The 19,003-nt window shown below is 41.5% G+C and overlaps 2 protein-coding genes across 4 annotated transcripts in view; one reads left to right on the top strand and one right to left on the bottom strand.

Annotated features, from left to right (window-relative positions):
- The first annotated feature begins 3,704 nt into the window (after positions 1–3,704).
- On the top strand, positions 3,705–5,131 carry TEX38 (testis expressed 38). Its single transcript, XM_008057290.2, has 2 exons — positions 3,705–3,837; positions 4,468–5,131. Exons 1-2 carry the CDS (start codon positions 3,705–3,707, stop codon positions 5,007–5,009), a joined length of 675 nt encoding a protein of 224 aa, XP_008055481.1. The 3' UTR covers positions 5,010–5,131.
- A 1,830-nt stretch (positions 5,132–6,961) lies between these two features.
- Positions 6,962–19,003, bottom strand: part of EFCAB14 (EF-hand calcium binding domain 14) — a 43,855-nt gene continuing 31,813 nt past the window's right edge. For 2 of the 3 annotated variants that reach the window (XM_021711923.1, XM_008057281.1), the window contains 4 exons: positions 18,778–18,864; positions 15,498–15,609; positions 14,302–14,427; positions 6,962–10,498 (listed from right to left, as the gene is read on the bottom strand). In XM_021711923.1, the coding sequence (XP_021567598.1) occupies positions 10,323–10,498; positions 14,302–14,427; positions 15,498–15,609; positions 18,778–18,864 (501 nt within the window). In that variant the 3' untranslated portion in view covers positions 6,962–10,322. The remainder of the gene's footprint in view (positions 10,499–14,301; positions 14,428–15,497; positions 15,610–18,777; positions 18,865–19,003) is intronic. The other variant, XM_021711924.1, reaches the window with a different exon arrangement.

Below are 19,003 nucleotides of genomic sequence, written 5' to 3'. Positions count from 1 at the left end.
GGGAGGGGTCTCACCGCTCCAGCCTCTGCTCTGCGTGCTCTCGCTGCCTTGTATGTGCCACCGCCCGCCTCTTCCCGGGAGTCTGCCCAGATTCTCGCCTTCCCTCTCGGGACCAGCAGCCACTGCGCGCCAAATCTCGTCTCTCTCAAGCTGGCGGGCCTCCAAGTCCTCACTGCTCTTGCTCCCTTTTAAATTCACTTGACACTTGCTGTAGTAGTCCATCTTAAACTATCGAATGCCCTTTTATCAATTATAATCGCAGTAGCAGCTTCTCTTTACTGAGGTTGCTATGTGCAAGTCGCTTTATGGGCTTTAGACCTGTGAGACTTTGTCTTCCTCTGCTTCCTGATACCCACCTTGAACTCCAGTCAAACTGATCTACTCTCCTCTCCCAGAAAGGCACCAGGATTTGTCCTTGATACAGGCTCTTTTTGATCCTGAGAATGCTCCCTCCTCCCTCTCTCTTAACCCAAATGCTACGATCTTCTTCATCCCCGGAACCAGAACCAGATGTGAGCTCCTGGGTCGGGGACAGTGACATTAACATCTCTCTGTCTCACATACACCCAGCACAGCGCCAGGCCTGGATTGGGCCCTTCACGACGGCACTTATCAGTTTGCCTTCTTGTCTGGGTTTTACCTTATAGAAATTCTTCTTGTCTAGGTTTTACCTTATAGAAAACCCTCCTGGGACAGGGACAGAGCCGTCAACTCTACTCAATCCAACCTAAGCTCATGGAGATCAGCCCTGGGCCCTACCCTGTGCCAGAAACAATGCAGGGGAAGATTAATAAATCCTTGGAGCTGGGCGTGGTGGCCCATGCCTATAATCCCAGCACTTTGGGAGGCTGAGGTGAGAGGATTACCTGAGCCCGGGGTTCAAGACCACCCTGGGCAACTTGGTGAGACTCTGTCTCTACAATAAATAAATAAATAAATAAATAACAATAATTAGCAGGGCATGGTGGTGTGCGCCTGTACTTGGAAGGCTGAGGTGAAGGATTGCCTGAGCCCAGCAGGTTGAGGCTGTGGTGGCCATGAGCATGCCACTGCACTTCAGCCTGGGCAGCAGAGTAAGACTCCAATTCAAAAAAAAAGAGACAGAGTCCTGTTTTGTTGCCCAGGTAAGGTACAATCACAGCTCACTGCAGCCTCAAAATCCAGAGCTCAAACGATCCTCAAAGGGACTAATCTTGATGAAACCCCCCTTTAGTCGTTATCCTGTTTCCCTATTTTATTTACTTTATAACAGTAATCATTATCTGAAATTCTTAGATCCTGGTTTACATTAATTAATGGAGCTTACATTCTAGTGGGGGTGAGATAGACAATACATAAGTTTAGGTGATGCTACAGGCTATGCAGAAAACATTGAGCAGAGACATTACCTTAAAGGAATGATCTATACGGATATCTGGGAGGAAGAGCCCTCCAGGTAGGGGGAACATCAGGTGCAAAGGCTCTAATGAGGAGGTTGTTGTGTCTGAATGAGTGAATGGACATCAGTAGAAATGAGACTAAGAAAGTATAGGTAGGGTTAGTTAGATCATTCAGGGCTTTGTAGGCCTTGGTTAGGACTATGATTTTAAATCTGGGAGAGACAGGAAGTCACCTAGGTTTTAAGCAGAGGGGTAACATGATCTACTTTTTAAAAGAATTATTTTGGCGGCTGGTGGAATTTAGGGTATGTGGGGTAAGCTTTCCCAATGGTGACTAATTGTCCTACCTTACCTAGGACTCTCTTGGTTTTAGCATTGAAAGTCCCATGTCAGCCGGGCTCGGTGGCTCAGCCTGTAATCCTGTGCCTTGGAAGGCTGAGGTGAGTGGATTGCCTGAGCCCGCGGGTTCGAGACCCGCCTGGGCAGCGAGACCTCATCTCTACAATAAATAAAAATAAAAAAAAAATCAGGCGGGCGTGGTAGCGCATGCCTGTAATTCCGGCTACTTGGAAGGCTGAGGCGGAAGGATCGCCGGAGCCCAGTCTGGGTGACAGAGTGAGACTCCAACTCAAAAAAAATAAATAAATAAAAATAAAAAAAAAAAAAAAAAAGAAAGCCCCATGTCCTGAGAACCTGCTGAGTCCTAGACAAACCAGGATGTTGGTCACCCTACATGGAGACCAGTAACCCAAGTGACAGATGGTGTACTTGGATCAAGGTGATGGTGATGGAAAAGTTGCCAGATTTTGGATATGTTTTGAGAGAAAAGCCTGAAGATTTTGCTAATAGAGTGACTGTAGGTGTGATAGAATGAAAGGAGTCAAAGACGGCTTTCAGGGTTTTTACCTAAACTACAGGAAGAACAGAGATGCTATTTATGAAGAGGAAGAAAGTTGCAGGTAGAGTAGATGTTGGCGGATGGATGATCAGGAATTTGGTTTGGGGCATGTTTTAGATAAGTTTACAGACTAGCAAAGGAGGGATGTCAACCACTGGGTATATGAGTCTAAAGTACTGAGCAGCATTCCAGGCTGCAGATTGTTGTGCATTGTCAATGTGTACATGATATTTCAAGCCATAAGTCTGGATGAGATGACTGAAGGAATGAATATAGAGAGAGCACTAAGGACTGAACCCTAGGCATGTCAACATGTAGATATCAGGGGAAAAAGAGAAACCAGCAAAGGAGACCGAAAAGTAGAGGTTGGTGATGCAGGAGAAGCACCAAGGGGAAGGAAGTCCTGGAAAGAACTCTGTGCTGAATAAGTCACGCTGGAGGACTATAATGAGGGAAGTCATTAAAGTAGTGCCAAGAAAGCGTGATTTACTGGGAGACTGACTTAAACTTAGTCAGGAAAGAACTTTTTAACTGAGCTACCCATAAGTTGATTAAGTGGCCTTAGAAAGTTCCTGACTCAAGCAAGTTCTGAGTCGGGGGGGGGGCAGGGTTAGTTGTTGGGGAGGAAAGATCTGTCCCCAAGATTCAAGCATCTGATGGGAGTTAGACTACAAAACTCTCAATGTCCATTCAAACTGGAGATGATGTGATTCTGGGAAGTCAGCTGAAAGGACATCTGCCACAGCGTAGGGAGCTGAGCTGACCCTTGGAGGATAAGATGTCTGGAGGTGGAAAAGTGGGAAGGGGCACTAATGGGTGAAGGAGTGTTAGCACAACTCCAGAGATGTGAACCAGCAGGGTCTGTTAAGGAGTCTGGCCTGTCCAGAAGGGAAAGGTGTGTAAAGGATGAGGAGGGAGGTGAGGCTAGAGAAAGACCAGGGCCAGATGGGGGGAGCCCCCACAGAGCCTGATGCCTGGGAAACACTTGCTAGCACTTGTTGAAGGAAGGTAACTAAACAAAAGAGAGATTATAGGAGCCAAAGAAGAAGGTGTTGACCACTTGGTTCCCTTGAACAGGTTTTTTCCCTACTTTGTTGGCGGCTTCTTGAGGGCAGGGCTGCCCAATGCTGTGTGCTGTCTGCTCTACTCACTGGGAGAAGGTATCTGTCAACTGTTCTTTAAAGACCAGCAACATAAATAAGGCCCTAAGGGAGCAGGGGCTCTTTCCTAGGGTCTGCTCTGTGGGTTCACTGTAAGGCAGATAATTCAGTGGCTGGATAAATCTCTGATAGGAGTTGTAGAGACACTCTGTCCATGAAATGCTGCTGGATGGAGACCCTTCCCTTCATTAACCCAGGACCACTCCATAAGCACTGTCTCTAGAATGCTCCATTTTCAGAACACGATGGCCTCTCCTTTAGGTAACAATGGGGCCTGGGCATTCTAGGAACTCCTATTGGCTGGGCAGGTGGGTGGGTGAGTTCCCTCTCCTAAGAGCCGTCAGTCAGATACCAAGGCTCAGTCTTATGGGTTCCCAACAGGAGGATCTGTTGGCAGTAAGTGCCCCTTCAATTCCTGTCCCTTTCCTTGAGCCCTACAGCTTGGTTGTAGACATTCAAAGATGACCCTTGGCATGGATGGGATGGAGACTGCCTGCATGGAGGAATGCTAAGCAGTTAGAGATAGTCTACTCTAGAAAACTAAGGATTCCTTGAAAGCAGAGACCATGCTCTGCTTAACAAAAAAAGATACGATGAATAGTCCAGGACCATCACAGCTGGATGGTAAAGGCTTGTGGTGGAATAGGATGGGACACTGGTATCCCTGTCAACTAGTGAGCTTTTATTTCCTTGATGGCCTTGCCTTTAGTGAGGCTTCTCAGTATGATGGATTAGATGGGTTCTGGGTTAGGGACCAGAGGATCTTCTGATCTTGGGTGGTTATGCCATCTCTACACCTAGCTTTCTTGACCTATAAAGGGCTAGAGGTGATGCTTAAGCTTCCTGGTAATCTAGCTTTGACTGAATGATGAGGCAAGTCAATGAGGAGGGAGGGAAGGAATGGAGAGAGTAGTTAAGTGGTCGGAGTGATTGATGAATGGGTTAAGTCAAGGAGAGGAATGAGGAATAGCTCAGGCCCTAAGCTAGAGCTGTCTGCCAGCCTGCCTCTTTTTCTTTCTTACTGCCTTAGTGTGGGTCTCACTGTACTTCGGATTTCTGGGGCTGTGTTCTGTGGCAACTGGCGGTTGCATTCTCTTTCTGCACTGGAGGAAGAACTTGCGGCGGGAAAAGCGTGCTCGTCAGTGGGTGGAGGTCATGAGAGCCGCCACGTTCACCTACAGCCCACTGCTGTACTGGATTAACAAGCGACGGAACTATGGCTTGAATGCAGCCATCAACACAGGCCCTCCCCCAGCTGTCATTACAACTGAGACTGAGGTCCAGAGTCCAGATCCTCTGTTGGAGGTGGACATCCCTGAGAGCAGGAGCTGTGTTGTCCAAGGTAGCAGCCCCAAGGTGGAAGCCTCCATTCCCCTGCAACCTGCACTGGAGCTCCCAGAGCAGGAGGTGCCCTTTGCCCTACCCTTGTGCAACCTACCCCCAATGCGGAACCACTCTGTCTCCTACCCTTTGGTCACCTGTCCTGAAAGCAATGTCCGCTTCCATTCCCTCCCTACACTGGCTCATGGGGACCACTGCCTCAATGCCAAACCTTTTGCTTCAGAACTGTAGCCTCCTCTCACTGAGGGTGGGAGCTGCAAGTATCAGGCATAGAGTAGGAAATGGAGCTAACCTCAGGGAGATGGTATTGACACAGGTCAGTATCCATCTGGATGTCACATTATGAAAGATTAAAAAAAAAATCCAAGGCTCTCTGTGTCGAATTTGTTGTTAGGAGAGCAATGTCCTTCCTGTCTGATGGGGCACTTTGCAAACCAAGTTGGTCACTGAGTCTCACCAATATGAATAATGGGCACTGGAGGTTGTCTGTGGGGAGACACACTGAGTCAGTACTTGTGGATGGACTCAATATCCCTTCATCCAGCATTTAAGGCCAGAGATGTGTGCCAGGTCCTGGGCTAGGTATTGCAAGGCACTGCTGTTCTGGGGGAGGTGTAGCACAGCTGCCATGAGAGTGATAGCTGCTGAAGTTATATGAGCTATGAGGGTGATTTACAGTGGTTATGTCTCAGGCAAAATAAGTGATCACAAGCCCTGTGAACCACACTGCACTATGGGCTGAATTGCATTCTGTGTTAATATCTATGATGTATTGAGTTCTTATGTGGTTGTCTCTGTACATTGTTTCTAATAACTCACAAGAACACTGTAAGATGGATATCATGATCCTCCTCTTACAGATGAAGGGACAGGTTCTGAGGGCACATGCCTTGCCTTTCTTATGTTGTAGAGCCAGTCCTCAAATTCACATCTGTCCAGCATCAAAGTTTCTGATTTTCGCACCACACACCATGGTGCCCTTTCCCTAATGAGGTGTCTTATTAGAAAACACTTGGTAAATGTTTAGTGTGTGTCTAGGGTGTCATTAACTTGGCCCATGAAAGGACTGGTCAGTCAATTCCCTAAAAAAAAATTTTTTTTTGAGTTGGAGTCTCACCCTGTCGCCCAGGCCGGAGTGTAGAGGCATGCTCAGGGCCACCCCAGCGTCCATTTGCTGAGGCTCTGGTGATCCTTCCACCTCAGCCTTCCCAAAGTGCTAGAACGACAGGCACTACAATGCCCGGCTAATTTTTGATTTATTGTAGAGACAAGGTCTCACCAAGTTGCCCAGGCTGGTCTCAAACCCATGGGCTCAGGTAATCCACTCACCTCAGCCTCCCAAAGTGCTGGGATTATAGGCTGAGCCACCAAGCCCAGCCAACTCCCTAAAATTACACACAGAAATACATCCATAGTTTTTTTTATCCTTTTAAAAGAATCCATGGCCCTCCAAAAGTTATGATCCACTAGATAGGAATATTAATCGTTTTTGTACTTCTGGAAATAGTCCTTAAAAGGGAGACAAAAATAATACTGGTTATTTGGTTTTAGTTTCAAAATCAGAAAGCCCAGTTCTGTCACAGGATATAAATTTCTCCCTTTCACTTTGGAAATGAACAAATCCTCTCACCATATTTGTAAATGACATAAGCTTTATGTAGTCTTCCCTGAGGTTGGGTGGTTATGCCCTCTAGACCTAGCTTTCCTGACCTGTAAAGGAAAAGGTCACCCAGATTTTATGTTGGGGGGAGGAGATTCCTAGAATCTAGCAAATGTGTTAATTTTTCCATATTTTCTTCTCTGTGTAAAAAAGTTCCAGCTTCTATATGAGCCTTCTCTAGCTATGGAGTTAAAGCTTTTTTCAAAGGCCGTGGAACACTCCTTGCAAACATACTCTTATATTGAATCTCAAAATATACAACGGGTCTAAGAGGAGATTCTTGGATTGATACAGGAGTAGGGTTCACTCCTCCCTCATCTCGCCCCTCCCACCCTGTGGAAGCATAAACCTGGAGTCCACATCCTTTGTTTCTTCAGGTCAAATGCTGCAACCTTTATGGCAGACTCTTGGATATTACTTTGTGCCTACCATATGTCATTAGGAGTCCATGAAAATAGGAATCAAAGCAAAAATTTTTTTTCTTAGTACCTGGGGGAGTCGGGGAGGCTTCAGTCAGACACAGTGAGAGAAAAAGGAAATGTTTTATTTAGATAATTTAACATGGCCGTGTTAGTGATGTGAAATAAGCAAAGTTCAAATCAAGTCATGGAAACCTTGAATTCATTCCCTAAACAGTACCAAAATTGCTTATACATTACAGAATAGCTCCACTAAAACAAAGTAGATTTAAATTTCTAATATGGGAAAACAACAAGGTAGGTTAGGTTCGTATAACAAACAATACACGCTCTATAAAGTCTCAGGAATACCCAAATGTGTTCTGGTTTGGATATGAAAAAGGGACCACATCTAGATGGTGTTTTGGTAAGCAAGCCAATGAGGTGTGCAGCAAACAAAACCTGTCTCTAAAAACAACTCAACAGGCCATTATAAGTATGAGCCCATCACAGTCAAACCTTCAACTGTGACCTGCAGGACAGCAAGACTGAGTATGGAGGCGGGGGAGGAAGTGCTGAAGGGGTTATGTACAGCAACCGTAAAGAAAACTCCAATGGAAGGAAAAATGGCCAGCAGCAGGTGAAGGGCAGCCACTCTTCAGCTCTGTTGCATCAGACACATTCCTGAGCGCCAGGCACTTCTCTGCCTTTTAGATGACACTGCAGTCATCTTGAAGTCAGGTACTTTCTTCTTTTGGTTCTCTTCTTTCTACACTATTTTTTTGCCTCTCTGATTTATGAGAAGGCCCTTTTAGTAAACATTATATCTCACAGTACAATGCAAGGGAAAAAAAGGATCAAGAAGCAGTGCTTTGGATAACTTAGGAAAGAAGCAGTAGGAGCTGCCAGACTGGAAAGGTCAAAGAATTTAAAATCAAAACTAAAACCAAACTCACTTCCACTATCCAATCTTCCTCTAAGAGCTGAGATGTGGCTAGTGAGGCTTGACTACACATGAACACAGGTCACAGGCTGAGTAAGTTAAGACAACATACAAATAAAAATCCCAAATTAACACTAAATAACAGGTTTACGAGACTCTTTTCTTAAGCCAGGGAGTCTGTTCAACTTAGAACAAAGGAGTTCAAGATACCCTACTTCTGTCTGGGAGATATGGTACTTTCTCAGGCAGGATGACCACGGTATTCATAAGTCTGAGCATGCAGCACGAACACCTCTGCCAAACTTGGCAGGGGGAGAAGATGTTACTATACACTGGCTCAGGGTGGATGCTAGTGAGACAAGCTTGAGGTAGGAGGAGAAAAAGGTAAACTAAAAAACAAAACTGATTTCTGCACATATAGCTATCTGATGCAAAGGAAAAGTACACACAACAAAGAGTTAAGGTGTCTTCAAAGCATCTGCCTATGAATAAGAATTTGAAACTAAAAAAGACAAGCTACATTACCCTCAAGTATATTTCATATAAATCAGTTCTCAAAAAAATACCTTCCAGATACAGACATACTATTTATGGTACAGTATATACAAATATAGCAGTATAATTCAATTTATTGCTAGAATTTTATTTGGTTGTTACAAAATCTGTAAGGGTATATATATTAAAAAAGGGGGGGAGGGGAAAATGGAAGGCAGCCAGAAGAGTAAGAGTCATCTTCAAGTTACCTAAAGTGCCAAGCTAATTTATACTATACTTTAACCTTTCCAAGAAAGTGAAATATTAATAGCTCAAATGGGCAAGAAAAATGTTAAGGAAAAAAAGAAGCATAAGCCATAATGAGATAAGCAGACACATTCATGAGAAAAGACTTCATCTTTCTTTAACTAAATTTTAATACTTCCAGGAAAAAAAAGGTTAGCCAACACCAAGCTGGACATCATATAAAGAATAAGGCCCAGCCCTTAAATGTTTAAGGGTACTGGATTGTATCCATGAATGACAGGGTAACTTGAACAAAGTAAAAAGGAAATAATCTCCACTTAAAGGAGTCTATGCCATGAAAGCTTCTCTGGTTTCTCCCTGACTTGGCCTACAGAAAAATGAAGTTCTGTAGTTTTTTCCTTTTGTGTTGCCCAAAGACTGCTTTTAGCAACAACACAGCAAATCTAGGCTTAACATACAGGTGACATAGAGGTATTATTACTTTGTCCCAGGTCCATAGAAATAGTTAAAGAGAGTATTGCCCTTGCTCGTATTAGATATGAAAAGTTTGCTACAACCATGTGAAGGCCTCTGCTCAAGGCCTGCCCCACTACAGTTTGGCATCCTCTGGACAGAAAGCCTCTAGCTACTTCTGAATTGATAAGGAAACCAAATATGATTTCACATATTTTATCTCACAATACTTTTGGCCTCAGTCCTGAGAAACATACCAGGTTCTTAGCCCTCAGGTAAAATCTCAGGGGGTATATATAGTTTCCTGGGTCAAAATTAGAGGCATAGCTTTCCTCTAAAGCTCTGGATGGTCAGTCTGAGACAGTGACTTTAGCCCTGCTAAAATTCAGAATGGAGACTGAACTGGAGTTGGGAGCCAGCTATAGCTTTAAGACAGACTTGAGTGGGTGGGTGGGAGAAGACAACCTACCTCACTCAGGTGAGGAATGTAGCTTCACACTGGATAACTTTTTATGCTTATACACCCTGAAATAGGTTTAAAAATGAAAAGACTACCCAATGCGACTTCTATGATTCCCAGGTTGGAATTCACTAAGGGAATAGGAACAAAGAATTAGAATTCTACCTTCCTGAGCCTGGAGTTGGGACTGTCTCCAAAGTGTCTACTCTCCGAATCTATTCCCCTAGCTACCAGGCCAAACCCCATGGCAGCATTTGGGTCTTTGAAGGATGCCTTAAGGAGATGTGGACACACTTTCAGCTGCTACCCAGGTCAGATCATCAATTTTTAATAACAAGTCATTTGCTCACATTCTGTTCAAAACTGTTCTTCCTACTTTCCACACAATATGCACAATTATTTCTTTCATTTTAAATATTTACAAACAGAAAACGCCTATCTTTTAAAGAAAAGACATTTTCTGAGTCTCTATAAAGTGCAGCTAATTTAAGGCAAATTTATGTGAAATATAAAAGGTGGCTTATTCTCTCTATATATACATTTTCCAGTTTTAAAAGATAAGGTCTCCTCCCTCAAAAAAAAAAAAAAAAAAAAAGGAAAGAGAAAAAAAGAGGGTTTTACTCATTTCTTGCAATTTTAAAATGTAAGTTCTTACTGGTTTCAGGAAATCACAGATTTCTGAACATCATATTATAAGTAAAATGGTCTTCTTTTTTTAAAAAAATAACTTTATATAGCTTCTTCAAACAAGTTAAAAAGTGGCAATGTGTCTGCTACAGTAGTTTGGAGGACTAAAGGACTGCTGGGTAAGTAAGGGTTGTTTTTGTTAGGTCAGTAGATATTAGGCAGTCCAAGAGATATATTCATTTCTAATTTATGCCTGATGAGGCTAGACACCTAAAGCTACCCTTAGCTCCAGGAATGAGTATCTTCCATCTCCGTTGGAATCAAATGCTCTCAAGTTTTCTGGTTCTGGCACAGCAGAACCTAGGGAGTTCCAGATTTCCTGGTAGGTCAGCTTCCCATCCACGTCCTGGCCAGTCTTGTGAAATAAATCCTGAAGATCTGTCAAAAAGGAATGACAAAAAATATATATATGCCTAAACATACAAATTTATTTAAAAGTAGCCTCAACTGAATAAATGAATTTAAAGCACTGAAAGAAAAGGTACTACACAGGTTTTTTCCAAAAAGGTAAAGTTTTAGATTTCACTAAATCAGAAATACTAATTTTTGATCCTTTAAGAATGAGAGGAGTATTATATAGCACTATACTCCAAAGTAGAAGCAGTGACAGATAATCCCAGAAGAAATGAATGAACTGACTTTCTTTCTATTAAGGGACTTCCCTTTAGATTTTTCAGATTTTATTCTTTTTTCTTGAGTCAGGGTCTCACTCTGTTGCCCAGGCTGGAGTGCAGTGTCACAATCACAGCTCACTGCAGTCTTGACTTCCTGGGCTCAGGTGATCCCTCTGCCTCAGCCTTGAGGAGCTGGGAATACAGGTGTGAGCCATCAGGTCCAGCTATATTTTTAATTTTTTTCTAGAGATGAAGTCTTGCTATGTTTCCTAGGCTGGTCTTGAACTCCTGATCTCAAGCAATCTCCTACCCTGGCTTCCCAAAGTGCTGGGATTACAGGCGTGAGCCACTGCACCCAACCTAGATTTTTTTTTTTTTGGTCAGGGTCTCATTCTGTTGCCCAGGCTAGAGAATAGTGGCATGATCACCACAGCCTAGATTCTCTGGGCTTGGGCAATCCTTCTGCCTCAGCCTCTTGAATAGCTGGGACTACAAGGCATGTGCCAACATGCTTGGTTAATTTTTAAATATTTTTGTAGAGATGAGGTTTCACTATGTTGCCTTGTCTGGTCTCAAACTCCCAGGCTCAAGCAATCCTCCTGTTTGAGTGCTGGGATTACAGATGTGAGCCACTATGCCCGGCCTTCCAGATTTTAATCTTATATTGAAGGGATGAAAAGGAATGCAGAGGCCTAATGAACTACCTGATAGGAGCTAGCCTGTAAAACAGAGTGTGGCATATTATGAGATTTCTTGTTGGATGGCTGAGGAGGGACTAGAGGAATGACTTGGAAGCCCGTAAGTAGTAACAATCCCCAAAACTCATCGTTTTCTCAGTTTTGACAGGAAAACCAAAGTTCAAAGAGAAAAGTAACTTGCCTGAGACCACATAACTCTTAAGTGGACCAGAACACAAGTTTTCTTATTACCTAGGTGTTCTTTCAACTATGTGATATTGTCTCTCTGGATCCAGAGATTAAGTAGCCCAAGAACCAGGGACTCAAAACCACAATGAGATACTACTTCACAATCACTCGGATGACTATAATAAAAAAGATGGGTCATAACAAGTGTTAGGGAGGATGTGGAGAAAATGAATTGAACCCTCATATACTGCTGAAAGGAATATAAAACGGTACAGCTACTTTGGAAAAGTTGGGCAGTTCCTCACAAAGTTAGAGGTATCTTAGGACTTAGCAATTCCACTCCTAAGTACATACTCAAGAGAAATGAAAACATACGTCTACATAAAAACCTGCACAGGAATGTTCACAGCAACATTATTCCTAATAGCCAAAAAAGTGAAAACAACTGAAACGTCCATCAACTGATGAATGGATGATCAGAACGTGATATGTCATTATGATAAAATATTATTCAGTCATAAAAAGGAATGAATTACTGCTACATGCTACAATATGAATAGACTATAAAAACATTATGTTAAGTAAAAAAATGATATTGAAAGAAGCATACACAAGGCCACATATTGTATGATTCCATTGACATGAAACACCCCAAATAGGCAAATCCTATTTCTAGCCAATAGAAATTGTGGTTGAGAGACTAGGTTGCCAGGGATGGGGGGTGGGGGGCCGATAAGAGACTGGACAGGGACTGTTATTATAATGAGTCCAGAGATTCTTTTTTGAGTGATGAAACTGTTCAGGAATTAGGATAGTGGTGATGGTGGCTCAACGTTTTTAATATACCAAAAAAACCACTGAATTATACATTTTAAAAGGGTGAATATTATGTGATTTATGTCTCAATTTTAAAAAAATAAAGATTCAATAGGCCTTTTGCTGTTTGGTAATCAGGAGAATGAAAATGACCTGAAGGGAAGAAAAACATTGCAGTGCAAGGTCTATCCACCAAGGAGTTCTTATAAACAAGCTTCTGAATAGGCCCAGCAATGCAGCTACTAAAACCTCAAAAGCTCTCCGAAAGCCAGAAAAGCAAGTAGCCCACTTATTCCCAATGCCTGCCACCAATTGGCTAGCTGAAAAATATATATATATTTTTTGGCATGAGTTTATACAACATGTTATGCATTTGGTAGCAGTATTCAAATAAAAATATGATTGCTGCTTCAGGTCATTTCAAAAGTATAGCCATTCAAAAGTGTCTAAGGCCTATGCTGAGAACTAAAGCACATATGTTAAGGATGTTATTCCTTAATCTGATTGAATAGCCTTTTCTCCATTCATTTTCAGCTAATCTTGATGTAATAATGGAGAGTGGGAGGAAGCAATTTAACATTTCCCTTCCCTCAGAAAACAGAGGAAAAAAACAAGGAATAGGAAAAAGAAATAATTGTATTTAAATGGTGATATAAAGTATTAAGTCTTCTATGCTTTAAGCATTTAATTACAGTGTGTAGGTAACTTATTTATTCATTTAACAAATATTCATGAGTACTTGGCACTGTGTAGGGGCTGGAAGAAAAAATAAGAGATAGTCTTTTTTATTTTTATTTTTTTATTTTTTATAATCAATATCTTTTATTATGATATTGTGGGGTACAGTTAAGGGTTAGGTATACAAATATGCTTTGTTCAGACTCCCTTGTTGATAAGAGGTGTCTCCCCATCCCCAGACAGATATTTACTACCATTAATCTCATCTCCCTTCCCCCCCATAGTTTCCCACCACTGTCAGTCATTTTCTTATGGTATTATGTTGGATAATCAAGGTCCACTATATGAGTGAGAACATGGGATACTCAGATAAAAGATAGTCTTTACCCACAAGAAGTTATATTTTGTATCTCCCCAGGAAATTACAACAGTGTTATGTGCTAAACAGGTGGCACATAGGAGGTAACTAATCCAGTCTTGGGAGGTAATGAAATGCTTCCCGGTGGAACGGTATCTAAGCTAAAGAGAAGAGCCAGAGGAAGGTGGGTGGACAGGAGCGAGTGATTTGCCAGGTAGTTTGCAAATGCAAAATCAGGAGGTTCTAAGCATGACAATGCTAGAAGCAAAGCAAACACATTTTTCTGTGAATCATATCCTTCCCACTGATATTTATTTCAAAAGGGCCCCTCATTTTTGGAGGGCCTTGACAAACAGGGTCATCATTTACTCTACTTTGCTAACTGCATGGTCCTGTATTTGCTTTTAAGCCTTCTCCACTAGACTGTAATATCCTTGAAGAAAGAAAGTGAGACCGTATCTTATACTGTTTTCTTACTGCTTTACTAAGGTATTCATTGAGGCATTCAGTGAATAAGATCCCAAAAAACATTAATAGAAACACAATATAGTACATTGGTTAAGAGTGCAAGCTTTAGTGTCAGACTGCCTCAGTTTGAATTCTGCCTCAACCAGTTATTTGCTGTGTGGACTTAGGTAGTTTCCCTATCAGTGAAATGGGAATAATGTACAAATGCTTATGTACATGGGATGGTTATCAGGATTATACAACATAATGTACATCAAATATCTGGCCCATAGGAAGTGCTCAATAAATGTTAGATATATATATATAATGTATAAGCCAAAAAAATTTAAAAAGTTATTATTTTGAACATTCCTGGTATTACTCCACAGTATAAAAATTTACCTTCAATGCTAGAAATTCCTGGTAGGGAGATAGGTCTTAGTTGGGCAGCTTTCTCAATTGGGTTTCCAAGAAAATGTGAAAATTTTGGCAACGCCGATGGCTTTGATGTGAAACTCTGTACTTGCTCTGTAACAAATACATATGGTTTTATTTAGTATTATTGGATCTAACACCAAATTAAACCAGTATTGAAGGTCACCTTTTAGGGCAATTGCATATGCAATTAATTTTAGAGTAACAGTTGAGAATTAAGTAGCAGAGTGACTATGTGAAGTTAAAGGCTTGAACTGAGATATGTTTGTAGGCAAGTGAAGATCAATCTGCATTATATCACATTAAGGTCTGAAGCAGCAGTCCCATTGAAGGTCTTATAGTATAAGCTGGCATTATACATGTTTAGATATTAAGAGTTTAAGCTGCCAAGTGACAACAGCATGGTGGTTAGATAGTAAAGATGTTCTGACATCCTGGGAGATGTGCTATAAGCCCAGTCTGGAGGGTATGCGTCATCAGCCAAGCTGGTGCTTAGAGTTCTACCATAAGATCATGTAGCACAATGTTAGGACAAGGCCTCTCAATGTAGTTCTGTCTCTCATCCCAAAGATAATTCATGAGAGGCTGTATTACTGCTTTTCCCAAACTGAAAAATATTTGGGGGGTGGGGAGGGATCAAAGCCAACACAGATCAGTGCCTTGGTTACATCTTCACAGGGCCTAAATCAGTGGAGATTGATGCGTCTGCTAATATTGATTGGCTAGGTTCCTACCTAAAGCTAAAGGTTCTTCCAACTCAACGATCTCATTATTTGTTAATGACTTTTAGAAGGACAAGTATTTATTTTTAAGTAAATTTTTTGCACTTACAGAAGTGAAAAGACTCTCATGAACTACATTTAGGGCTGGTTTAATATACACTATGACAGTAACATTTTTGCCTATAATTGGATGCAGACAGCATGGCAAAGTCTATTTCCAGCTAAACATTACCGATTCGTCCCTTAATAGACTAGAGTACAAATCATGTACAAAATGGGCTTTTTCTAAATGAAAGCAAAGTGTATCAGCTTCATCTCGGTGCGCTCAGGCATCACTCACTCAGTTCGATCAGTACTGTTAGAACACCTTCCCTGCTCCCTGTGTGGGAAGCAAGCTGCCCAAGCCTCCATGAAATATTCAGAAGCTGGCCCTGCTCTCACCTGCATCAGCGGTCTCTGGAGGCCTGTTGCTCTCAGGCTTGTTTGTGAGAGCACTGATCAGCTGGAGTTTCTCTCTTAGCTTGGATACCTGAGAATTTGAACTATCTTCTTTCTGTCCAAAACAAAGATTACAGAAGGTTTAAAGTGGTAGTAAGGCCTCATCTGAATCTTTACTATATTCCCAGAGCCTACTTGGTATGTAGTGCTTAATCCTTTATAGGTTCCCTATAAAGGTAATGAAGGAATGAATCAACAAATACTAGTGCTATCTTTGGACCTCAGCGTTGATGAGTGTCTAGCTGGATTTGAGACCATTAAGAGAACATTATGCTACAGATGATCTGACTCACTGTGAACATTTGTCTGATGGAGGAAGGCATGCATGTGTCAGCAGTAAAAGAAATGTATGCTTGCTTAGGTGCCTATGCAACACCTATTTCCCAAATGAGTAGGATATTATTTCCTAGGAGCTATTTCACACTAACTAAATAACTTTCCTAAATATCTTGCTTTGCCCTGTGCCTAGACCACTTTAGGCAGAATTTCATGCTTTTACCGCCTTTAAAATAAAAGCAACTGAACAAAAACAAACCACAAGTATTCTTCTGATCTTTCTTCTGTCACCCCATGATGATTCAACTGGAGGCAGGAATTGTTAGGAAGATGAAGAAGGAGTTGTAATATTTCTTTCTTTTTAAATTGTTTCCTCTAGAAACAGGGTTTTGTTCTGTGGCCCAGGGCTGGAGTACAGTTGTACAATCACAGCTCACTCTAACCTCTAACTCCTGGGCTTAAGCAGTACTCCCACTTCAACCTCCTGGGTCGCTAGGAGGACTAGAGTAGCGATAGAACTATTAGCCATCATGCCTAGCTAAATTAAAAAAGATTTTTTTTTTTTGTAGAGATGAGGTCTTGCTTTGTTGACCAGAATGGTCTTGAACTCCTTCTGCATTGTTCTCCCAAAGCACTAGGAGGAACTGTAATATTTCTAATTAAAAGGCTTGCTTCTTTATATCTTTAAAAAAAGCTTTTTCCCCATACTCTGCTTTATTTTCAGGAGGATCTAGAGTGACATATAAAAATACATTTAATTATAAACAGAAACCTGGTTTTTATGAGGCTAGTTTCTATCTGCTCTGACTACTGTGAAAGGACCTGATCCTATGTCTAATGAGAACAGCAACTCATCACACATTTCTTTGATCAAAATGTGTGAACTGCTCGCTCTCTCTCTCATCCTTATTTCTGTCCTAACACTTACTATAGACCAGAACACTCTTGGTTTATTTAAGGAGCTAAAATATGAACATATGTAGTGAAAACTAGATACTCAATGCTTGAAGAATTAATGGTACAGAGACATTACATCTGGTTAGGATGTTTAGATGAGGTAGGACAAGGGAACTGATACACTGGGATGACAGTTAAAAACAAAAAGGGTCTGAAAGTAAAGCCAAGAAATTTAGGCAACAGTGAGTACTAGTGTTGTGTTCTGATATTTACTGTTAAAATGCGAACTATTGCTGAAATCACTACTACTTTCTAACAGTAACCACCTTTTATTGTTTTGCACTCAATATTTATATCTGGCTCTTAAATTTTTCTTGTCATTCTCTAGGTGAGGTTAAAAAAAACTTCAGGAGCATTTAGAAAACTTAACAGCCAGGCGTGGTGGCTCATGCCTGTAATTCCAGCACTTTGGGAGGCGGAGGCAAGAGGACTGCCTGAGTCCATGAGTTCAAGACCAGCCTGGAAGACATGGTGAGACCTCATCTCTACAATAAATCAAAAAATTAGCCAGGCATGGTGGTGTACGCCTGAAATTCCAGCTATTTGGAAGGCTAAGGCAGAAGGACCACCTGAACCCAGCAAGTTGAGACTGAGGTGGTCATGAGTGTACCACTGCACTCCAGCCTGGGCGACAGAGTGAGATTCCGACTCAAAAAAACCCCAAGAAAACTTAACAAAAACCTAGCTTAGCATTTATTAAAAATCTTAATGTATATGACTTTATCTAGACAATATAAAACTGCTAAGGAAGAAAAAATAAAGATGGAAAGCATTACATCAAAAGTTGCCTGTTATGACGTTAGCTGTGGGCTTGTTAAAAAAAAAAAAACTGCCTGTGCTGTGCTTCCAGTCCAAGTTCATTTCCTCTGAACCTAACATCTTCTTAATTTTCAAACACCATGTGCATCTGCAATGATAGTTTAGTCACTTGGTCATAATTTTCCTGGCTTTTCCTTTATCTTAGCCTGGGGCTTATAATATTAAACAGCACTCTAATCAGAAAATGTTGTAATCAAACTTTCTTTCCTGGGATATCAAAGCCTATCACACATTGCTTGTCTTATCTTGACAGTATGTCTGGGAAGAACAAAAATGGGGAAGGGACAAAGTGAAGGGAACTAGTTGAGCTTAAATGGACTATGAATACACTGAGATTGCAATCTAAAAATAGGGAGTAATTTTTAGGTTAGACACCATTTTTTTTTTTTTTTTTTTGAGTTGGAGTCTCACTCTGTCACCCAGACTGGAGTGCAGTGACCGTTCCTGGCCACCGCAGCCTCGACCTGCTGGGCTCCAGCGATCCTTCCGCCTCAGCCTTCCAAGTAGCCAGAATTATAGGTATGCACTACCACGCCCGGCTGATTTTTTGATTTATTGTAGAGATGAGGTCTCGCCTGCCCAGTCGGGTCTCAAACCCGCGGGCTCAGGCAATCCACTCACCTCAGCCTCCCAAAGGCGTGGGATTACAGGCTGAGCCACCAAGCCCGGTTAGACACCATTTTTAGGTTATTTATGCCTCTGTCCTCCATCATTAGTACAGATCACTTATTGTTTTAGCCTAAAAGTAATATCCTTAGGGAAGTCTCTGTTAACCCCCTCATCATACACCTATACTGTTCCTTTGTATCACTTATCATACCTGTGATTCATGATCTGTAATTCATGAAGTGTTAATAAGAATTTCTGACTGATAAACTTCAAGCTCCCTCAGAATAGGGGTCATGTGTCTGTCTTGCTCACTGTGGTCACCCCAGTTCCTAGCAAAGTGCTTGGTACAGGGTAGGTGCCTTATTCATTTGTCTACTAATATACTAATTTATTAATTGCTTTGTCTTACAGTTTTAGCTCCTTTTGAAAAAGCAACATTATGTTGAATTGTATCTCACATCTTTAAAATAAAAGAGAAAAAAAGAAAAAGCAACAGTAGATGAAAAGCACAGAGGTGCTGATGTATTTATTTTTACTTCAGGGTAAGCCTCTTATTATTTACCTTCATGCTTTGGGTTTTTACTGTATCTGTTCTGTTGGTCACTTGATCCAAAGACTCTCTTTTTAGAGTGGTAGCTCTATCACCCATCTTAAAAGGGGAGAAAAAAAAAGGAAGATTAAAGGTAAATATTAAAACCTGAATAACATCTAGCACTTTTAAACACATTGGTCAAACTTATTTAAATGATCTCAGAATACTTTCTTTTTTTTTTTTTTTGAGTTGGAGT

Source organism: Carlito syrichta, unplaced genomic scaffold, assembly GCF_000164805.1.
Source record: "Carlito syrichta isolate Samal-C Ts95f unplaced genomic scaffold, Tarsius_syrichta-2.0.1 Scaffold302919, whole genome shotgun sequence".
NCBI lineage: Eukaryota > Metazoa > Chordata > Mammalia > Primates > Tarsiidae > Carlito > Carlito syrichta.
This window is presented reverse-complemented; position numbering and strand designations above follow the sequence as displayed.